This window comes from Pteropus vampyrus, unplaced genomic scaffold (assembly GCF_000151845.1).
Source record: "Pteropus vampyrus isolate Shadow unplaced genomic scaffold, Pvam_2.0 Scaffold42, whole genome shotgun sequence".
Classification (NCBI taxonomy): domain Eukaryota; kingdom Metazoa; phylum Chordata; class Mammalia; order Chiroptera; family Pteropodidae; genus Pteropus; species Pteropus vampyrus.
In genome coordinates, this window is record NW_011888823.1 from 3,630,942 (window position 1) to 3,649,578 (window position 18,637).

Sequence of the window (18,637 nt, forward strand, 5' to 3'; positions counted from 1 at the left end):
CAATATCTTTCCCAGAGAGGTAATCACTATTCTGACCTATCCCCATTGATTGCTTTTGCTTGTTGTTAAATTTTGCATAAATGGAATCATATAGTATGAACTCCTATGTGTCTGGCTTCTTTCGCTCAACAAAATGCCTATGAGAATCATCTATGTTGCATAAATCAGCAGTTCATTCTTTCTTGCACACATGATGATGTATATTAGAGCTCTTTTCTCTTGGGTGGGACTGCTATGTCATAGGGCAGGCTTGTTTATAGTGAATACTGCCAAACACCTTTCCAAAATAGCTATACTATATACCATAAAGAAGTAGCCCAAGAGCCAACGCAATGTAGAATCTAATTAAGTTAAAAGCACATACCGTTTTAGAGAGCTCACTTCCTGATTCCATAATGCGCAAACACAAAGGGATAATTTCTGTTGTCAATAAAAAGTTGATTACTTCCTGCTCATCTGTTTTCACCAGAGCCCCTAAAGAAAATACAGATGAACAAAATTATGTCAGAATCAAGGTTTCAAATTAAAATTAACTTTGTATTGTTCGTTCATCCAGCTAGTTGTGGAAGTTAAGTAACACAGTACACAAACTGTGGTTTATATGTCGGAGAACCAGGCATACCCATGTAAAAGAAAAAAAAACGGAAGAAAAGCACAGGTTGACTATTATCAGTCAGCATTAAAAGACCAGGTACCAAATTCGGTCCTTCATATAGTTAGCAGCAGTTCAGCTACCTAAATAATTTCTCTATCACTTTTGGTAGACAATCATACAATAATATCACTGTCCTCCATTTATTTTAGGTAAGAGAGAAAAATTCTACATTAGAATTAAAGCATATGCCCAGGTAGCAAAGAAATGATGTCAGTCTGGATCCTACTTCATAATGGGCATAAATACACATTACTTTCTTCTGATTATTTAATTGCTCCTCTTTCTCCAAAGAGCATAAACATTGTGGGTATATCAGAACAAGAAACACACCCACACCCACCCACCCACACACACACAGATCTCACCCCACCCCCATCCCCCTGGATTCTAATTCTGGTTCCACAAGCAGTTTACTTAAGTTTGATAAAGTTACCTTCACTTTGTAGGCCTGTTTCTTTATAAAATAGCAGTTGGAATAAATGATTTCTAAAATTCATCCCAATTTTATTATTCTACTGGTTTCTAAACTGACTCCATTGATCAGGTGACCAACACAGTTCAGTGCTATATTCTCCATTCTGTATACAGGGAAGCAGAACCCCATGAAACAAATGACTGTTCCCTGAGCTGCCCAATGCATCACTAGTCTTTATATGAAAGGCCTTGGTTAATTGGACTTGTAATAACTAAAATCAATCACTTTAAGAGAGAGTAAGGAATATCACTCATTTTAACCAGAACTGGCAATCTACATATGTTACATTTCTAAACCCCACAGCAAACAGCATATACCATAATTTACTAACAGGACCTATAGTATATGTCAAATTACTATTTCATTTAGATTTTACATGAAGTTCTAAAATCCATTTTGAGTTAATTTTTGTAGAGTACACAGTATGGATCATGGTTCATTGTTTTACATATGTATATTCAGTTGCTCCAGCACTATTTTTGAAAAAACTATCCTTTGTCCACTAAACTCTTTATACCTTTGTCAAAAATCAATTGACCATCTTTGTGTGGGTCTATTTCTAGATTCTCCATTCTGCTTCATTGATATATTAGTCTACCCAATACTACACTGTACTGACTACTATAGTTTTCCAGTAGGTCTAGAAATCAGGTAGTTTATGTCTTCCAACTTTGTCCTTTTAAAAAAATGTTTGGATATTTCAGTTCACTTGCCTTTCCATATAAATTTTAGGAGCAGCTTAATTTCTATTTAAAAAATACTGAACTTTTTTATTTTTATTTTTTTGAATTGCTCTAAATCTATAGATCAGTTTGGGGAAAATTGACATCTCAAAAATATTGAATCACTGATATATCAATCAATGCACATGGTATATCTCTATTTATTTAGGTCTTTTTTGATTTCTTTCATCACTGTTTTGTAGTTTTTAGCTACAGAGCTTGCACATATTTTGTAAGATTTACACTTAAGTTTTCCACATGTTTTGTGCTATTATAAATGGTAGGTTTCAGTTCTAGTAGCTTTTTTGGGTTGATTCTTCAAGATTTTTATATGTAGTTAATCATGTTGTCTATGAATACAGTCTTGTTTTTTTTTTCTTTCTAACCTGTATGTCCTTTATTTTTTCTCTTACCTTACTGCACCATCTAGGCTACCCCGTATGATATGAATAGGAGTGCTGAGAATGAATATCCTTGTCTTGTTCTCAGTCTTAGGATACTACATTCACTTTTTCACATTAACTAAGATCTTTACTGTAACTTTCGTTTTTTGTAGTTTATCAAATTGAGAAAGTTCCCCTCTATTCTTACTTGGCTGGAGTTTTTTTTATGAATAGATGCTGAATTATGTCAAAGGCCTTTTTAAAAAAAAACTACAGAAATATTATGATTTTTCTTCATTAGTCTCTTGATATGGTCAATCATATTGACTAATGTTTGAAAGATGAACTAGTATGCATTCCCAAGATAAACTTCAACTTGGCCATGATGATCCTTTTCATATATTGTTAGATTTGATTTGTTAGCATTTTGTTGAGAATTTCTGCATCTGTGTTCGTGAGGAATACTGGCCTATAGCTTTCTTTTCTTATAATGTCTTTTTCTAGTACTATTATCAGAGTAATGCTGGCCTCACCAAGAGTTGAGAAGCCTCCTCTCTGTATTCTGGAAAAGTTTTATAGAATTGGCATTATTTTTTCTTTAAATTTTTAGAATTCACAGTGAGATCATCTGGGCCTATAGTTTACTATGTTGGAAGGTTTTTTGTTTGTTTGTTTGTTTTGTATACTTAAAAGTTTTATTGAGAGGGTAGATTTCATGTTAAATGTCCTTTTCACAATTAGAAAAGAAAAAGAATTCAAAAGAACCCACAGGACACCTAGTTAAATTACAATGATTTCTAATCACCTATGCATATATACACTGAGATAAAAGAAAAATATTGGGAAGGTTTTTAACTACAAAAATAATTTATTTAATAGATGTAAGACTATTCAGCTTGCTTATATTTTCTTGAATGTGCTTTGGCAGACTGAATCTTTCAAAGAATTTGTTCATTCCATCTAAGTTGTCAAATTTATGGGTATAAAGTTATTAGCAGTATTCTTTTATTATCTTTTTAATGTCTGTAGAGTCTGTTATAACATACCCCCTTCCATTCCTGATATTTGTAATTTACATCTTCTCTTTTTTCCTCAGTCTGTCTGGTGAGAAGTTTATTAATTTTATTGAAATTTTTTTCAACAAAAAATTGGGGGGGTGGATGAAATGGGTAAATGTGGTTAAAAGGTACAATTTCCAGTTATAAGGTAAATAAATTCTGAGGATGTACTGTATAGCATAGTGACTATAGTTAACAACATTGTATTATATATTCGAAAGTTGTTATAGACCTTAAAAGTTCTCATCACAAGAAAAAAATATTGTAACCATATGCAGTGATGGATGGCAATTAAATTTATTGTGGTAATCAGACTGAAATATATACATATATCAAATCACGTTATACACCCAAAACTAATGGTATATGTCAATTATATCTCAATTGTTCTAAAAATCAGCTTTTGGTTTCATTGGTTTTGTCAATTGTTTTTCTGTTCTCATTTTCATTGACATCTAATCTTTATTATTTCCTTCCTTCTGTCTGCCTTGGGGTTTAATTTGTTGCTTTTCCTAGTTTCTTAGAGTGAAAACTTACCTTATTGATGATTAAAGAGCTTCTTCTAGTGTAAGAATTTAATGCTAGAATTTTACCTCTAAGCCCTGCTTTAGTTACATCATTCAAATTTCGATGCTGTTTTTATTTTTATTCAGTTCCAAGTGCTTCTAATTTCTCTTATACATCATCCCATTTATACTCAAACTTATCCAGTAAAGTTTGAACTATAAGCAAAAAGTCTAGGCATAAATATTCACTTTCTGCTTGTTCTTTAAACTGACTTGAAGAAACGGAGTTTGAGAAAATATAGGCAAGGGTAGACAATTGGCTTAATATTGTCCTCTACTACTGTCTTTATCTTAACACCTCATAAATGCATCATCCAACCTCAGTGTTCAAAAAACCAGCAGAATTAGAATGATCTGAATCAAGAAATTAAGGATAAAAATATTTTCTTTTTACTGGAATCCTGGTGATATTTTAAATCCTATATGAAAAATTTTTATAGCTTAAAAGCAGAAAAGAATATATTAGAAAAAAGTTTCTAATTAGAGTCTCACTTGGGAGGAGGTATAAAAAATAACATTCATTTGGGGTATATGAGGTATATAGTTACTCCTTAAAAGTAGCATAAACTATCTCAAAAATATGTATTAGTAATATCAAATTTTAAAATTATACTTCCCGATTCATGGTTTATAATCACACGCATGTGAACACAGGTTGAACATAAAAACAATAACCTAACAAAATAAAATTTGCACAATCAATGTTATTATTGTTTGGTCAGTACATAAGCAAAAAACTATGAGAAAAAGACGTTTAGAAAAGGAAGGGTAATTTTGGAAAGAAATGCTTGAATATATTTGCATTTCACACATCTAAAGACAGTTCTTTACTACCCAGGAGGCTGAGATCTGAAATGGCTGATATATTATTTTCTTGAGTAAAGAGAATTGTAAACCCATTTCCCATAGTAAATGTATACGGAAACATTAACTTGAACGTGCAAAAATTTTAACTAGGGGAACTAGAAGGTAAACTCTTGGAGTTAAGGGAGAATAGTTTAGAAGTGAGAAAGAAAAAAAACAAAATAAAACAAAACAAAAAACAAACTCAAATCTTAGTCCTATAATTATAAATTTATTTGTTACCTGAAGTTCTTGTTCATTACTCTCCCTACAATTCCAATAAACACTGAATTTAATCTCAAATGTTGGGCCTTATTAACAATACTCAAAATGGAACTTGATAAGGGTCATCATGTTCCTACTACTCATTTATCAGTGAAAACAGACTCGATCTCAAAGACAAAAACAATTGATGAACAAAAGCTATAAAACACCAGACAAAACACTCAAGTTAAGACCACTATTATGAATTAGGATTTCAGGCTTGCTAAACAACCCTAATAACTCACCGATAACTCCAAGACTGGTTAGCCGAAGATATTCAAAAGGACGCGTTTTGCTGACAGTGTGCAAAAAAGGGTACAGAAAAAGTGGGATGTGTGCTGCAAGAAATGCTGACCTGGAAGAAAATAATAATCAAATTCAGAGCCCAGAGTTAAGCCCTAAGGATTCTAAACATTCGAATTTTCGGGTAGTTAATTCTGTAAGGCCTATAATATTGCCTGACCAAGGACTATTTAGGAAAGACTGTTATTGGTCATTAGCCTAGACCAGTGGTTCTCAACTGTGATGATTTTGCCCCCCACCCACACCCCCAGGGACATGTGGAAATGTCTGGAGATATTTTTGGTTGTCAAGCTGAGGGAGTGTTTTATTGGCATCTAGTAGACAGAGGCCAGGGATGCTGCTAAAAGCACAGGACAACCTTCGCCCACCTCCCTCCTCCTACCACAAAGTCAAGATTTAAAAACCCTAGTCTACGCCAATGATTAAGAGAATACCTAATTTTCCCTTGTTACCACACCAAGTACCTTAAAAACTGATAAAATATCTAACTGCAGATTAAAAAAAAATAGATCATAAATGTAATCAAGTGTCTAAGAGATTCACCTAATTTATGGCCAAATAACAATATTCACAGGTATAGTCAGACAAAACCTTATAAACCAAGACAACAAAACAAAGCAGCCAGTATCAGGTTTATCTGCTATGCTTAAATGCACACTCTTCTTTTTATGTCAGAAAATTTCAAGTACACTATTCTAAAAACATTTTAATCTGCAATATGTCAGGCAACTAATGAAATCAATCTATCACTTTATATTATTTGTAGTTAAACCTTGTAGGAGAGCCAATACCCTAAACTTTAAACACTCAAAGTACTCTTGCGTTTTTCTTAAGCGCTTAAAAATAATTTTCTTAGTAGCTTCTCTAAAGCTCTGGAAAGTCCATGCCATCCTAGTATTCCGATTTTGTAAGGAAACTTGACAAAAGAGGGGAAAGACATTAATAAAATGACTATTAAGTGCCTTAAGGCCATAAAAGTTACAAAGTAGATTCCTAATCAGGATTTCCCTTTTCTTAATTTGTCAGATACAGCAGGAAGGCAAAAACATTTCAACTTGCAAGCCAATTCTCATCTATTATAGAGGGTGCCTAGAACAGAATCCTGTATTAAGAAAAATCTGACACCAAATCTGGGTTCGGTGGAAAAAAAACACTTGGTTCAAATATTTACTAAATGCCACGTACCACCTCATACACAGCATAGTGATGTCTACCATGGATTCAGGAGGAAGAAGTGACTATATGCCTGACCTTTCCTGAGATGTGAATACCATTAAAATTCACTGCTCTGAATGGGTAAAAAGTAAATGAGACAACGGGATATTATTCATCCTTAGAAAAGAAATTCTGACATATGCTACAATATGTCAGAATTGGATGAACCTTAAGAACACTATGCTAAGTGAGATAAGCCAATCACAAAAAGACAAATACTGTATGATCTCACTTATATAAGGTACTCAGAGTAATCAAAATCTTAGAGACAGAAATTAGAATGGTGTTGCCATGGGCTGGGGGAATGGCGAGTTATTATTTAATGGGTATAGAGTTTTAGTTTTAAAAGATAAAGGAGTTATAGAGATTGATAGTGGTGATAGTTGAACATTATAAATGTATTCAATACTAATGAACTGTATACTTAAAAATGGGTAAAATGATAAATTTTATGTTATATGTATTTTACCACAATAAAAAAGGTTAAAAAAATTATAAAAAATATATTAAATACCATACTGTTATCACACTAAAATTTAGTGAATTAGAGACCAGAGTTCTTTAGAAATAAAACAAAAAGTAAATGAGGATCCTGAAGCTCTACATGTACACATATGCGCCCTACTGCATGCCCCTCCTGTCATTATTCAGAAAAAGTTAAAGACTACATTCAGTACAAACCTCCCTGCCAATAGACTCATTCAAAGCATTTACCTGGTTTCTGGGTGTGATGCCACACATTGCAGTAATGCCAGAGCATTGCAAACTCTGTTGGACTGGTGTGCTGTCAAGGTGGGTGGGTTGATAGATGGATAAATATTTACAATTTCCTAAAAATGGAAACCAGCACCAGATGAACATGGAATAACTTATAAAATTAATTCCCATGATTTTACAGAAAAGAACTTAAAAAAAAAAACCAAAACCCTCTTATTTCCGCTTATCCTTCAAGAACTGAATCATCAAAAAAGGAGCAAAAATAAACAATGCTCCAATCCTTTCATCTGAAATACACTTGACTGAAGCTATCTGAGACATTTCTACATATGTCTCTAGGAAGATTTCTATGGAGGCAACTGTGGTCACCGACACTTTATTTTATATCTGCATTTGTTGAGACTTTCACTTGAGGGACTCTTAACATTTATAATCCCTCTTTCTGTCAACACCTTGCTTTAAGCTATAGTGATGAGACTGCTGGCCAGAAAGAATTAATAAATCAACCATAGTGACTCACAAAGAAATTTGAGTTTGGTTAGGTAACAGTTGCAAAAAGGGGAAGATAAGAACATGGGTATATGCGTGGGGATACATACAAACAGCAATGAATATGTGTACTCTGTTAAAAGGTGATGATTTGATGAAAACAATTTCATTTATTTTAACTGTAAAACTTACATAAAAAATGTTCTTGTAAGATTAGATTCTTGGGTACATGTAGTAGGGATACAATGTGAATTGATTTAACAGATCTGAAAAATTAATTATTATATTAGGAATTTTAGATAATAAAGGATGATCATTCCACTTGATTACCAAATCAATTTATTCCTCACCAATGAGCATCCAGAACCAAATTTCAGTTATTTATTCTTCAACGTACAAGTGTACGCACCTTTAATCCTACTGCTGTTATATCTTTAATATTCTTTCCCCAGAATATACCTTGCAGCCCTTACATCTTACTTTCCACCTTCTCCTCACTGTCATGCAGCATTATCTTCTAGTACTCCTAAACTGAGTTTCTCAAAGTGTAGTTCTTAGACCACCTGCATCAGAATCACCTGACAGCAGGGGAGGTCCTTGTTAAAAATAGAGATTTTAAATTTCAGACTAAATAAATCTCTTGGCTAGGATCCAAGAATATGCATTGTAACAAGAATATGCATTGTAACAAGCATCTTTCTAAAACAGATTCTTACAAATGCTAATGTTTAGAGACTTATTCTACTAATGTCTTCAGAATCATTTGGGCAAAGGTAGAGAAATACAAGTGTGATGAACAAGACTGAACTGCAACTCATGGATAATACCCACCTGTAAAAGTGCTGCAATAGTACCAAATGAATGCCACAGCATAGGTGCAAGGTCAGGAACAGATTCTCGTTTCTTACTTAGCTCCAACAAAGCATTTTCTCTTGTCTCAGGACTGGACAGCTCGTTGATCCACTGATAGATCTTTTCTCTATCTACCTGAGCCAGTGCAGTAGGCACAGGCTTCAAGTGAAAACAAGAAAGTAAACAAGTGAGTTTCATTAAAGTCAAACCAAGTCTTACCCTGCAGTACTTCTTTAGAGGGAATATATTTTTCATAAATACCAGGTGAGGTTTTCTAAATATATACATTTGATATAAATTAATAGAATCTATTGAAATCTAAAATGCACACACCCTTTAATAATTCCACATTTAGGAATTTATTCTATAGGTATACTTTGGCTGTACCGAAGACATATCAGGGCGTACTGTTTTAAAAACAGAAAACTTGAAATGACAAACATCCATCAATAAGGAACTGGTTAAATATGTTTGAGTACATCTTTATGTAGCCCTTTAAAAGAGATAGCTCTATACATGCTGATACTAAGTAAAAAACACAAAACAACAAAAAGGGTATAGAATAGTATATACGCTTCCATCAATATATACATACATAATCTTATACATTTATATATAACATTTCTAGGACACATGGGAGACTTTTCATGTACATAATAAAATCTGTATGGTTTAAATCTTGAAAGAAAAGTTACACCCACCCCACCCATTGCTGGTGTTTCCCCAGTAATTCCAGCATCCCACTCATGGAGCAGAAAACAGACTTATAGAACATGCATTCATTACTGTGGTAAAGAATCGCAATATCCCCCCCAAAACTTGAGGATTTCTATAATTCTTCACGATTTTCAAATAGCCTTGTGACCTTGGTTAAGTCCATGGATTACTGTTATCTGGAAAATATAGATGGTAGACTAGAAAACTGATTACCATTACTATTCCTAGCTCTAAAGTCTTGACACATTCATGATGATTTCTATCCCTATGTCCAATGTTTTCTCACTTAATTCCCCCCTCAAACCATGAGGAATAAAAAGTTGGGTAGATAGAAAAAAGGGACCTATACATTTGCAGATGAGATAATTTTGCTAACAGAAATAAATTTGCTTAATTCATGCAAGTATGAAGGTGCATACTGCAATGCTTTCTTGAACTGTATTAGTTTCTTGCAGTACTGACATGTTCCTACTACACCTTAATGTGATAGGATGACCCATCCATTGCAGAGATGAAAAGATGAAGAACAAAAAGGACAACTGTCTTTGCTGAAGAAAAGACTGAAGTCCACCGATGGACTTTGAAGTGTACTTATATTTACTCAACCCAAACAGAACAATAGCCTTCTATAAATGGAAGCCTGATTATAAACTTTTAGTTTAATGTTTATCATTTCACTTGCTTGACAGAATGAACCACAAAGTGTTCCGCTAAATGAACTGAAACATCATGCAGCTTAAGTCTTCTTTAAGTGCCTTAGAGTAATCTGTTAAAAGCTGTTTTGTGACTCCCATCAGTGATGCTTCTCAAGGAAATACAGGCTCCTAAAGCAACAATACGATATAGAAGGAATAGGGTAGTTTTTTCCTCCTCCCAACAGCAAAAGAAGTATTGTCCAAGCAGTTGCCCGTTCTGTATGCTGCTACAAACAGGCCTTCAACTTAAAAAATTATTTTTTGAAAAGTAATTCCCACCAGAAGATAGGGTATATTTAGAGTATTCTATCACCTTAAAGGCTCAGTGGAAACAAGGGCTAAAATTTTAGCTTTGGGTTTCCTGCCCAGTCTCTTGAACAGCCCACAATCCAGTAACTAAAGGGGGCCTCAGAGATGCTTCTCCAGCAATGCAGTATTTACCATGATTAGTAATTATTCATTCTTGTCAAATCTTCCCAAAGTCCTGTCACCAGCTACCACCATCAGTAAACTGCATTACTTCCACTAGAGCAAGTCTGTGACTTGTATCCAGCAACCCTGTACCCCATTCTGCCCTGGGACACCCTAGGTGAACACCACTAGGCTGCACTGGTAGCTGCCAATCAGTTTATCATGGCTTCAGAATGCTAGGCCCCATCCTCACATATTGTTTCTAGACCTGGCCTGACTCCAGTGAGGAGATGGTGCCCCTGGAATGGTGCTGGCACTCTGGGGGTGCCAATGCCTGGTGCCTACTTGGGTCCCTAAGGCCATGGCCGCCTGCTGCCAGCAATACTGCAACTTTTGAAACTACTAGTAGGAAGTGTAGCCTCCACAGGAGTTTGGATCTAAGAGAGCAAGGGATGTTAGGTGGGTGGTAATGCTGTCTTCTTAGGCACTAACTTGGAGCTATGGGTTCCGTAGCTATTCTAGCAATGAGAAGGCAGTGAGGGAAGTTTGGTATGAAGAACCATCTGGGGTAGGAACTCTGCTTTTCATCATCTTTGTTGAATTCTTCCTCCAATTTAATAGCAAGAGTTAGTTTAAATCCACTGAATAGCTATTTGTTATAGGATGAATACAATTGTATCTTAAAAAGAGGAGCTAACATATACGGTGCTTACAGTCAGGCAATGTCCTAAATAAACACTTATCATCACCACCCTCATTTTATAGAGGGAAAACTGAGTAACAGAGAAATTATTTAAAACCATAAGTGGCAAGGAAATACAGGCCCCTAAAGCAACAATACGATATAGAAGGAATAGGGTAGTTTTTTCCTCCTCCCAGAAGCCTGGCAACAGAGTCCATACTTATAACTGCGTTGCTAATGCTTCTTTTCACCTTCCTGAAAGATTAGGTGTGATCTAAAAAAGACTTTCTAAAAAACTATTTCCTGTAACCTAGACAATAGAGATAGAAAAGTATATAAAAATCTCAGTCAAAAATTAAAATGTTACTGCTATTAGTTCAGAAGAATCTAAAAAACAATTAGCACCACGAACAATATCATTGATATTAAGAGAAATTCTCTACTGTTGAGATTACAAGGCTTTGGTAACCATCATTTTAATGGAAAAGTAGGTGAAGTCATTTGACAGTTTCCTATGTCAAATCATGGCTCAAATGGGCATAATTTAGCTAGCGATAGCGACCAACACAAACACACACACACAACCTCCCCCCATATATCAACAAGTAATTTTATAACATGAATGAAAATTCAGTTATTTTGGAGAATAAAAGAAAAAATATTTTTAGTTTTGAATTACATATTGATTTATATATTAATTTACATTACCAGACAATTGTTAAAATACTTTGGACATCATTCCTGAACAAAACTCCAAAGCACATCTCCAGCATCTCACTAGACCTTTTTTTTTAAATTGAGGTAACACTGGTTAATGACATTATACTAGTTTCAAATGTATAACATCATAACTCAATATCTGTACATTATAGTGCTCTCACCACCAAAAGTCTAGTTTCCATCTGTCAACATATATTAGATCCTCTTCCCTTTGGTAAGCACCAATTTGTTGTATCTATGAGTTTGTTTTAGTTTTGTCTTATTTGTATCTTTGTTTATAATACATGAGTGAAATCATATGGTTTTGTCCTTTCCATCTGACTTATTCCACTTAGCATAATACTCTCTAAATCCATTCATATTGTGGCAAATGGCAATATTTTAGCTTTTTTTATGGTATTCCAATAGTATTCCATTGTTAGGTTGTTTCCTTATCTTGGCTACTGTAAATAATGCTGCAATGAACATAGGGATATATATCTTTGCAAATTTGTGTTTTCATATTTTTCAGATAAATACCCAAAAGGGGAACTGCCACATAATCCAGCACAAATTTGCAAAGATATATATCCCTATGTTCATTGCAGCATTATTTACAGTAGCCAAGATAAGGAAACAACCTAACAATGGAATACTACCCAGCCATAAAAAAAGCTAAAATATTGCCATTTGCCACGATATGAATGGATTTTTTTTTTTTTTGCAGAATCTCTATACTGTTTTCCATTGGTGGCTGCATCAATTTACAAACCCACCAACAGTACAAGGGTTCTCTTTTCTCTACATCCTCTCCAATACCTGTTATTTCCTGTGTTTTTAAACAGTAGCATTCTAACAAGCATGAGGTGATTATCTCATTGCAGTTTTGGTTTGCATTTCCCTAATATTAGTGATGTTGAACATCTTTTCATCACATGCCTGTTGGCCTTCTGTATGTAAATGTCTATTCAGACCCTCTACCCATTTTTTAATTGGGTTGCTTTTTTGTTGTTGAGTTGTAGGAGTTCTTTATATATTTTGGATATTAACCTTTATTGGAAATATCATTTGCAAATATCTTCTCTCATTTAGTTGGCCGCCTTTTATTGATAGCTTCTTTTGCTGTGCAGAAGCTTTTTAATTTGTTTTTGTTTTGTTTCCCTTGTCTTTGGAGTCAAATTCACAAAAGCAACACTAAGACTGATGTCCAGAAGCTTAGTGCCTATGTTTTCTTCCATGTATTTTATTGTTTCAGGTGTTACATTCAAATCTTTAATTCATTTTCAGTTAATTTTTATGAATGGTGCAAAAACCCGTCTAGTTTCATTCTTAGATCTTGATGGTAATAAAAACCCAAAATGTATCTTACTCTTCTTCTGAATCCCAAGAATCACTTAGGAACACCTTTCACAAAAATATCGTAATCTGAAAACTGATATCTTCTTAGAAGGGAGTGGGAAGTGAAAGAGGGGGATGAGGGAAGAGAGGGAACTGTACTGCACTTAAAAAAAAATCATGGTTTCATTTAATGATCACAACAATATGGTTATTATCTTCATTTTACAACTAATCAAACTATGAGTAAATGATGGTGGACAGATTTCCCCTTCTTCCCATTCTCTATTTAATTAAATTACTACAATTATTTTAATTTACAATTTACTAATTACATTTCTGAGGCTGTGATTGATAGGGAATTCAGTCTAGTAGCACACACTGTTCAGTGGCAGCTAAACTCATCTATGACTTCCTTACTGGAGACTACCTAACTTAAATACATTAACAATAATAGTAGGACACTAGCCCAAGCACAGAGATTAACATTTCTTGAATCAATGAAATCTATGGATCTTTTTCTCAGAAAAATACGTAATTGCGAATTGTTTTGCACATAGCTTTCCACAAAATACACAATTTCAGGGAATCCATGGACCTAGGATTAAGAACCTGTTATCAAGCTGAATAGGAAACACCTCAAACTGTAAGTACCTACACAAGTACATAAGTGGAATGCACACTGGATTAGAAGCCATAACCGGCTTCAAAAGAGTTTTGCTCTTTCTAGATTTCTGTAACCTAGGATAAGTCATTTACTTTTCCAAGCCTCAGTTTTGTCATTGGTAAAATGAGGAAACTATATTAAATAATTACCAAAGTCTTAGTGGGCTATAAAATCTTAGGAATTATTTAGTTCTTTGTTATAAGTGAGAGACTAATCTAAGTGGCTCTTTAACAATAAATTTTATTGAGGTATAATTTGCATACAATAAAGCTTTTCAGCACACCCATTTTAAGTGTACATTTCAGTGAATTTTGAAAAATTTATATACCGGAGTAACAAGATACAATCAAGATACAGACCACTTCCATTACCCTCAAAAGTTATTCCAGTTAGTAACCCTACCACACTCAGCCCTAGACAACTATGGATATGCTTTCTGCTGCTATAGATTAGGTTTGCCTTTTCTAGAAACTATTTATAGAAGGTAACATTTATTGAACATACTATGTGCTAGTCACTGTGATCACCTCCCTTTATTTTCAAAAATTCTAAGAGGAAATGGGTTCAGGGAGGTTTAACATACTCAAGTTCACACAATGAGTGTATGGTAAAATTAAACTCAAGTCATAGACTGAAATCACAAATATCCCTTCAAGTTGAAGAAAATATTTAAGATCCCAATATAGAACTTTAAGTTTAATATTGTCTAATATAGCTCGTTAACAGTTGGATTTAGATAAACAGTAAGTTCAATTACATATCCAGAAACATAAAGTCATTCATGAGAAGTCTGATATGGACTATTATCTTCCTCAACAGTCTCCGAAGATTACAAACAAGATCTAATGGATATAATGGTATGTCTTTACAGTTATCTCGCTAAATGTTGGTGGTCTTTACCTTTTAATAGATGTGTTTAAAACGTTTCTACTGTCAAAATTTAGGAGGGCGTTGCTCTCCTCTATTCTGTTTAATGGTTTGTATAAGGAAAATGCATTTCAAGTAACTATTTTCTTTCAACAAAGCTTAACAAAGGCAAGACATTTACCAAGTGAGTCACCAATACTTAACTTCAAATGTCACAAACTCAGGGTACTGACAGTTGGTCTTCTATCTCTGAAACCTCTTACTTTACACAATGTGAGAAGATATTTAGATAAACATTTAAGTAAAATGACCCGCATTTATCCATAAATGAGAAAAAATATGATTTAGCCCCCAAGAGTAAATTTAAAACTTGATGTTGATGGCTTTCTTAAACAGAATTGATAGCCAAATCTATCAATACAATTTTATTTTCAAGGGCCAAAATAGCTGGTTTTTCTACCAATGAATATGTGACAGTAAATAAAGAATAGAATTAGATTGAAATAGATTATTTCCCTAAATCTGGAGATGATTCAACATGTGGCTTTGAGTGTCTACATAATAATGATATTCTAGGAAAACACACTTTCTAAATAGTGCCAAACGGAAATATTAAATTAGCTTAATTATTTCCGTATTTTTATAAAATAAGAGCCAGAATGTTCTTTAAAATGACTTTGAAAAAATGGAAGTGAACAAGCAAAGAGAAGTTAGGCAATTTGCTTAAAACTTCAACAGAAGACATGGGAGGAAACAATGTTTGAATTAGATCCTTCAGAAAGCACAATGTTCTTTTTCCTTGTCAAAGAGGAGCCCATCTGGGAGCCTAGCACAGCTTCCACAAGAGATACAGAATAACTAATGATGTTACCAGTTAGGAAGAAAGTGAGGGAAAAACAAGAGTTTAAGGATGTTAGAATACTCAGTGGAAATCAGTGTAGAAAAAAATTTTAAGTGCATGCCCAATGCACCTCCTAAAGGCTTACCTTTGGCTGTTTTAGATTACTAGTATAATAATTTTTACAAAAGACTGATAGTATGTCAGGATTTGTAGTTCTATGAATCTGAGGCAACCTCCAAGGTCCATAACAAAGTGATCTGTTACTCTGCTGAGGCAGGAACTGGAGTTCCAAGGCTGAATCTGGGAGCAAGTCATTTAACTAATAAGTGAACCTAGCTAACCACTGAACACTTTGTTATTATTTAATCTTTATTTAATCCTGTATTTCTGTCCTTATTTAATAGATGTGAGAAAGAAATCAAATTCTATGGTGGCAATAATAAAGATGTCAGGATGTATTCTGTAAAGAATGACAAGTCCACTATACTACATATTTCTAGCACAGTAAACTATTTCCAAATTATCTCAAATCTTCCCTCTTGTGAATGACATTCTGCATTCCCATGTGATCACATTCTCCTTTGATAGTACTATCTCCTTCACTGAGTGATTTACCTGTTATTTTTAAAAAGAAATAAAAGTACACAAAAATACAAAGTTTCATCATTAGGCAAAAAGCATCTCAAGCTGCTTAGATTATTGCAGGAACTGTTGCATGTTTTATTAACTCTTCTCAATTTCTAATGAGTGACAAACACCATTACCGTCCTGTTACCTAGATCAGAATAACACGGGCAGTTTAATGTAATGGAAGGCATGAAGGATTGGGAAAGAGGCAGCTTGACTTTTTCCATGCTTCAGTCTCCTCACTAACCAAATATTCTAGTGAATGAGTGGTATAAAGTAACTTGTCAGTGTTTTTGTGTGGTCCAAGCAGCACAACAAGTAAAAGTGTATCTAAAAGCTCAAATTTTAAATGTATTTTAAGTTTAATTGCAGAAATATGTATTGAGTACTTATTATAAGTAATGAACCACAGCTTCAATGGCTGTTCAAAAGATGAATTAAGGAGCAACTGAAAATAAAAGGTATTGAATAGGTATAGAGCTCAGGGAGGCAAAGGGAAAAGAGCAGTTTGGTATCACAGTGTGAAGACAAAATCAGATTATGAGATGGACAAGCCAACCTTAGAAGAATCCCTTGCTTAACCTGCCTCTCCCCTAACCAGCAGTAACCTCATCTTCTGACTTGCTTCTTCGAAATTATACATGTAATTAGGGAGAAGAAACAAAAAAAACTGGGGAAATTGCAAACATCTAATTGAGAGATATAAAAGGTACCTCTCCACTTTGAAGTTACAAACACTTAAAAACATAGTGACAGGAGGCAGAGATGTCACTGGCTCTGAGAATGACAATGTTGTCTATAGCCTAATCACACTAAGCGTAAGTTCATTTTTTTGTATTTTAAAGTTAAGGCAATTTTTGGTTCTCTATTTAGTACTTATGTCATTTTGCCTAGTAGTGCAATTTCCATATAATACTCTCTCCTTAAGTCACTTCACCTTGGTGGAACAGAAGAAGTGAGAATGGCATTTATAAAAGTGTGCTCAAATGATAAGACCTCGTTTTCTCACCGTGGCTAAATTCTCTCAGTAGCCACCTCCATCATCTATACCTCTCATTCGGCAAAGTATCTGAGCCTCATACTTTGTGGCAGGAACTGTCCTGGACTGGGGTAACCATGTAAACAGGACCCACATGATCCCTGTCTCTGTCCTCAAGGGGGAGACAAACAACAAACAAACAAATGAATACAAAAATTACAAATCGGAATCAATGCCATAAAGGGTACTCCAACAGAAAAGTTGGGGGGTTACAGAACTACTTTCAAAAGGATGGTCAGGAAAGGCCACTCTAGGGAGATTTAGGCAGAGACCTGAGAAGAGCAACCAGCTACAACCACAAGGGGTATGTGTGTGTGTGTATAGGGGAGTGAGCATTCCAGGAATAGAGATCAGAAAGTGCACCTTGGAGTGAGAAAGTGCACTTAAAAAGGATGGTAGAAGGCATGGAACAGCAGAGTAACTAGAACCTTCCGAGTAAATGACATACGAGACTGTAAACGTGGGTAAGGACCAAGGAAGGCCTTGTATATCATGGCAAGGTGTCTGGATTTTATCTAAATGCAAAGGGAAGCCATAGGATTAATTCAGACAGGTGAATTACCCAATCCGATTTTGTTAAAAGACTACGCTGATAAAATGTGTGAAAAAAAGGTTTTAAGCACAGAGAACCATAAGTCAGACATAGTTATTCACTTCTCCAGGTCTCAGATTTTCCATTTGTAAAGTAATTGGTTTGAACTAGAAGCCATTTCCTTCCCTCTGCGATGTGCCTAGGCAGTGCATTCTGCGAGCCCGGGCCTTGTCACATTGGTCATGGAATTTTCCCTCATCCCCGCGGACGCCCAGCACGCAACTGGCACCCGGAAACTGTTGGTCAGCGCAATGAATCAATGAATGGTCAGTCTCGGCCGCGAGGAAGGCATTCCGGGCGCGGGACCAGGCCCCAGGGCCGGAAAAGAACGCGAAATACGGCGCGAGAACCCAAGAGAGCCGGCCGACGAGGAAAGTAGGGGCTGGCTCCACCACGACCAGGGCGCGGCGAAGAGTGGGGCCGGAGCCTCGTGGGTTGAGGGCAGAAGGAGCTGAACTCCAGCTCGACACAGGGAGCTAGGAGAGGAGGCCGAAACGCAGGGCCGAAGTAGGGTTCTGGGCCCAGGCCCGGCGGCCCAGCCACTCACCGCAGCCGTCGCCAGGCTGTGCATGTTGGGAGCGGCCACCGCTCTCCTCCCACTGCCGGACGCGCCCGACCCACGTCCCCGTTTCAGCGCCTCTGCCGCCGAAGCTGTTGAGCCGCCTCAGCCGCCATCCGCCTCCGGCTCGCTCCGCCCCTTTCGTAGCCCTATGACCTTTCACCTCCGACCCCGCCCACACAATCTCTTCCCGCCTCCTAGTTCTCGGCAGAGTTAGCCCAAAAGTATGTCCTTTGCCTCTTAAGATTCAAGACCTGAAGGACGTCTGTCACCTACTAGTTCTCGCATTCCCCGGCAGGTATCCCCAGGGAGGGGTGTGAACTCTGACCCTCCTCTGGAGGCCAGTGAAGGGCGGGAAAAACCG

General features: G+C 35.7%; 1 protein-coding gene across 1 annotated transcript in view; it reads right to left on the minus strand.

The window, feature by feature from the left end:
* Positions 1 to 18,526, minus strand: part of CNOT9 (CCR4-NOT transcription complex subunit 9) — a 23,838-nt gene extending 5,312 nt beyond the window's left edge. The window contains exons 1-6 of the mRNA XM_011358599.2: positions 18,262 to 18,526; positions 8,522 to 8,701; positions 7,199 to 7,314; positions 5,212 to 5,321; positions 330 to 474; positions 102 to 115 (exon numbers count right to left, since the gene is read on the minus strand). Coding sequence (XP_011356901.1) covers positions 102 to 115; positions 330 to 474; positions 5,212 to 5,321; positions 7,199 to 7,314; positions 8,522 to 8,701; positions 18,262 to 18,285 — 589 coding nt within the window. The 5' untranslated portion in view covers positions 18,286 to 18,526. The remainder of the gene's footprint in view (positions 1 to 101; positions 116 to 329; positions 475 to 5,211; positions 5,322 to 7,198; positions 7,315 to 8,521; positions 8,702 to 18,261) is intronic.
* Between the last annotated feature and the right edge of the window lie 111 nt (positions 18,527 to 18,637).